The sequence below is a fragment of the Gekko japonicus genome, unplaced genomic scaffold (genome assembly GCF_001447785.1).
Source record: "Gekko japonicus isolate JY-2015 unplaced genomic scaffold, Gekko_japonicus_V1.1 scaffold6819, whole genome shotgun sequence".
In the NCBI taxonomy this organism is placed as follows: domain Eukaryota; kingdom Metazoa; phylum Chordata; class Lepidosauria; order Squamata; family Gekkonidae; genus Gekko; species Gekko japonicus.
In genome coordinates, this window is record NW_015177238.1 from 827 (window position 1) to 5,527 (window position 4,701).

At 49.4% G+C, this 4,701-nt stretch overlaps 1 protein-coding gene across 1 annotated transcript in view; it reads left to right on the forward strand.

Moving 5' to 3' along the window:
- Positions 1–267: 267 nt before the first annotated feature.
- LOC107124891 (transcription factor E3-like) overlaps positions 268–4,701 on the forward strand; it is a gene marked incomplete at its 5' end in the record, with an annotated part of 6,633 nt that continues 2,199 nt past the window's right edge. Inside the window, one exon of the mRNA XM_015428393.1 lies at positions 268–343. Within this exon, the coding sequence (XP_015283879.1) occupies positions 268–343 (76 nt within the window). The remainder of the gene's footprint in view (positions 344–4,701) is intronic.

Sequence of the window (4,701 nt, forward strand, 5' to 3'; positions counted from 1 at the left end):
CAGCATCTATTTTCAGATGTTTGCCCCTGGGTGGGTGGGTGGGTGGCAGGCAGATGGGATTCCCTGCATGGCCATGAAGCTCCCCAAGCCGGCCTTCTTTCTCCATCTGCCCCACCCTCTAGCGCCGTTCTGAGATCACATGAGATGGGGTTGCTGAGACGTTTAAGGAGAGAGTGCGACAGAACTGACTTTAATCGAGACAGGCCATTCTGCTTACCCCTCCCCAGGGAGATCGAAGATTCTCTTTCTTTCCTCCCCCTTTTGCAGTTGAGCGTCGGCGGCGATTCAACATCAATGACCGAATCAAGGAGCTGGGGACCCTGATCCCAAAATCAAATGACCCGTAAGTCATGGGAAGAACTTTCTGGCAGTTGGGGCGGTTCCCCGGTGGAGCAGGCTTCCTTGGGAGGTGGGGGGCTCTCCTCCTTTGGAGGCGTTGAAGCAGAGGCAAGATGGACCTCCGACAGCCGTGCTGGTTCCGTGAATTTAGGCAGAGCGTGAGAGGGACGGAGGGAAGGGACGAGCCAGTGCTCAGCTCTTGCGGCCCTTTCTTGTATGCCCAGGGTAGTGCCAGTTGCCACTTTGGGGTCAGGAAGCAATCCTTCTCCAGGCCAGGTTGGCCCGGAGATCGTGAAAGTTTCTTCCCTTCATCTGGGCATAGAGTGGGGGGAGTTGTGAATTTCCCACATTGTGCAGGGGGTTGGACTAGATGACCCTTGGAGTTCACGTTCATCATTCCCCCCCCCCCACATATTCCCCAGAGAGCATTATGATTGGGGTCCCAAAACCATCTGGCCCTTCCGGGCCCCAGAGAAGCCAGGCTGGCTGTGGCAAGGGCCAGGGCCTTCTCAGTGGCAGCTCCATACTGGTGGAATGAACTCCCGGAGGACATCAGGGCCCTGCGGGACCTTTTACAGTTCCGCAGGGCCTGTAAGATGGAGCTCTTCCACCAGGCCTTCGATTAGGGAGCCGCACTACATAAAGGGGGGCCCTGGCCCCAAGATTAACATCAGTATCAACATTAATACCACCATTAACAGCCTGCCACAACCCAGACTATGACTTCTAGCTGACTGCATACTGGGAATGCTGCTGATGTTCGCCATTGTACTATTAGCTGTACTAGCACTTTATATCTTGTTATGTTTGCGATTATACTGCTGTGCTTTTATGAATTTCCTGTTGTTTTATAGTTTTTGTAAGCCGCACTGAGACTGCCTTGCAGAGAGAAAAATAAATAAATTGTAGCTTCTGTGTAATCCCAAATGGTGACTGCGCAGCCACTGGCCAGACCCACTGAGAAGACCTTCCAAGCCAGTTTGGTGTAGTGGTTAAGTTTCGCGGACTCTAATCTGGGAGAACCGGGTTTGATTCCCCACTCCTCCACTTGCACCTGCTGGGTGACCTTGGGCAAGCCATAGTTCTGTCAGAGCTGTTCTATCTGGAAAGAACTCTCTCAGCCCCACCTGCCTCACAGGCTGTCTGTTGTGGGGAGGGGAAGGGAAAGGAGTTTGTAAGCTGCTCTGAGACGCCGAGTGAAGGGTGGGGTATAAATCTAATCTCCTCCTCCTCCTCTTCTTCTTTATTTTATCTATTTGTTAAATTTCTACCCCGCTCTCCCGCCAAAGCGGCTCAGAGTGGCTTACAAACCATTTAAAACCAACATACAGTTAAAACCAACAATTACACATATAAATAGGTAAAGGTAAAGGTTCCCTTGCTCGAAAGCCAGTCGAGTCCGACTCTAGGGTTGCGGTGCTCATCTCCGTTTCAAAGCCGAAGAGCCAGCGCTGTCCGAAGACGTTTCCGTGGTCATGTGGCCGGCATGACTAAACACCAAGGCGCACGGAACGCTGTTCCCTTCCCACCGAAGTGGTACCTATTTATCTACTTGCAATCTCTTGCTTTCGAACTGCTAGGTTGGCAGGAGCTGGAACTAGAGACGGGAGCTCACTCCATCATGCGGCACCCGGGTCACGAACTGCTGAACTACTGACCTTCCACAGCCTGCAGTTCAGCATCTTAACCACTTGAGCCACCACAGCAACACATATAAATACAGTACCATAAAATCCCAGTGAATACATCCTGTGATAAAGTGCTAGTGCGACACTACCGGCATAGTCAGTTCTTATTGAAACGCTTGGCGGAATAGCTCTGCTCTACAGAACTGCTGGAGGTCCCGTAGGGCTCTGAACTCCTGAGGGAGCTCGTTCCTCAGCGTTGGCACCGCCAGGGAGAACGCCCTGGTCCTAGTTACCGCTAACCACCTCCACCACCTCCTCCTGCTCCTACTACTACTACTAAAAAAACAGGCATGGCTCAGGATTTTGAGCATCATTGTCATATTGTAGGAGGGCAAACAAATCTTTCAGAATGCAGACGAGGCACAGGAGTCAACTCTCTGAGAATCAGAGGTTATATTCTTTATTATTATTATTTTTTAAAGGAGCAAGTTTCTAGCCCATCTTGTTACAGAGAGATGCCCAAAGGTGTGTGGAGCAATGGTTGGTTAAGAAAGCTGGCTGAATAATAATAATAATAATAATAATAGTATGCTGTTCAGCTGTGTGTATCTGTAAGCTGCAAACCTACAATGACGCAGCAGCAGCAGAACTGGAAGAAGAAGCAGAAGACAGCCAGTTCCACTGCGGGCCTGATAGAAGCCCTCCGGGGCCCTCATCTGGCCCCTGGGCCGCATGTTTGACACCCCTGGCATAAATAGTTGTTCTCGCCTCATCATCATCATCATCATCATCATCATCATCATTATTATTATTATTATTATTATTATTTCTGAATCGCCCAATCCCTGAGTACACTGTGGAATCACCAAACTTAGGTGTGATCCTGCAAGGCAGTTCCCATGGGTAGGTGGAGATAATCTAAAGATTAGTTGTAGATTTTCCGGGCTGTAATGAACTTCGGCTATGAAAGACTTTGACGACATATTAAATCTAAAGAGTGTTTCCCAGCCTTTGGGTTGGGATTTAAAAGTGGGTTGCAAAGCTTCTGCAGGAAGGTCGGATCCAGATCCAACAGGTTGAAATTAAATCAAAAAGAGTTTTTGGCTAAACATGAGGAAGAACTGCCTGACAGTTAGAGTGGTTCCCTACTGGAACAGGCTTCCTCGGGAGGTGGTGGGCTCTCCTTCTTTGGAGGTTTTCCAACAGAGGCCAGATGGCCATCTGTCAGCAATGCCGATTCTGTGAACTTGGGCAGATCACGAGAAGGGAGGGCAGGAAGGGTTGCCTCATTGCTTAGTTCTCGTGGCCCTTTCTTGCACACGCAGGGAAATGCCGATCGCCACTTTGGGGGTCAGGAAGCAATTTTTCTCCAGGCCAGTTTAGCTGGAGATCTTGGGGTTTTTTTTTGTCATCTTCTGGGCACGGAACAGGGGTCACCGGGGTGTGTGTGTGGGGGAGAGGTATTTGTATTTGTGAATTTCCTGCATTGTGCAGTGGTCTGGACTAGATGACCCTGGAGGTCCCTTCTGACTCAATGATTCTATGATTCTAAGTGGGTTGTGGGCCAACCCTCCCTAATGGCCACCCCTGCCCTTTCTATTGCTCTGCTTTGTATTTTGGAAACCAAGATCTGTCCCTAGAAACGATGTCTTCCGTGTCACGCATTCTTTGGTATTATTTCCTTCTCTGCATATACATGTCGGTCAAGTAAAACGTGCCCTGATGGTTGCTAGAGTGAGTTTCTTAGACTCTTGGGGAGGATTCGAGGGTGTAACGGAGAAGGAGTGGGCGGTCAAAGGCCGGAGGGTGACTTCCATAGGCAAAGGCTGTGCATATCGGAAAGCCGCTTGCTTGGGGTTCATAATGGGGGCAGCTGTGCCCTTTGCGTGGGATGATTGTTGGTTTCTCAAAAACATCTGGTTAAGCCACGGTAAAAAGGGGAATGCTGAACTCAACAGGTGCCTCCATCAACGTTTGCCTGATGTCAAGTCACAGCTGATGTATGGTGGCCCTGGTGGGGTTTTCAAGGCAAGAGGCGTTCAGAGGTGGCTGGCCCTTGCCTGCCTCTGTGTCACTGCCCTGGTATTCCTTGGAAGTCTCCCACTCTCAAGTTGGCCACGCCCAGCAGGAACTCATTAGCATAACAGGCCACACCCAACAGCAGGAACTCATTAGGATAGGCTACATTAGGGGTGTGTGGCCTAACATGCAAAGGAGTCCCTGCTCCATAAAAAAGGCCCTGGGTTTTGACAACAAACAAGGTAAACAGAATAAGAAGCAAAAGGTGGGTGTGGCTGGATGACCACACCTCTGGTAACGTGGGGGTGCGGCCTAATGTGCTAATGAGCGGTGCTGTCGGGGGTGTGGCCTAATATGCTAATGAGTTTCTGCTGTTGGGTGTGGCCTATTATGCTAATGAGTTCCTGCTGGGCTTTTTCTACACCCAAGTACTAGCCAGGGCCGGCCTTGCTTAGCTTCTGAGATCCGATGAGATCGGGCTATCCCGGGCTATCCCATTCAGTTTGTTTATTTATTTATTTATTTATACTCGTATTTATACCCCGCCCACCCTGTAAACAGGCTCTGGGCGGCTTACATAAGACGGCAAAATATGCCGATTTCACATAAAACCATAAAACATTAAAATAGCATAAAACATACTTAGTATATCGACAATAAACATTAATAAAATGCTCACAGTATTAAATGATATTAAAGTGGATGGCGTACGTTT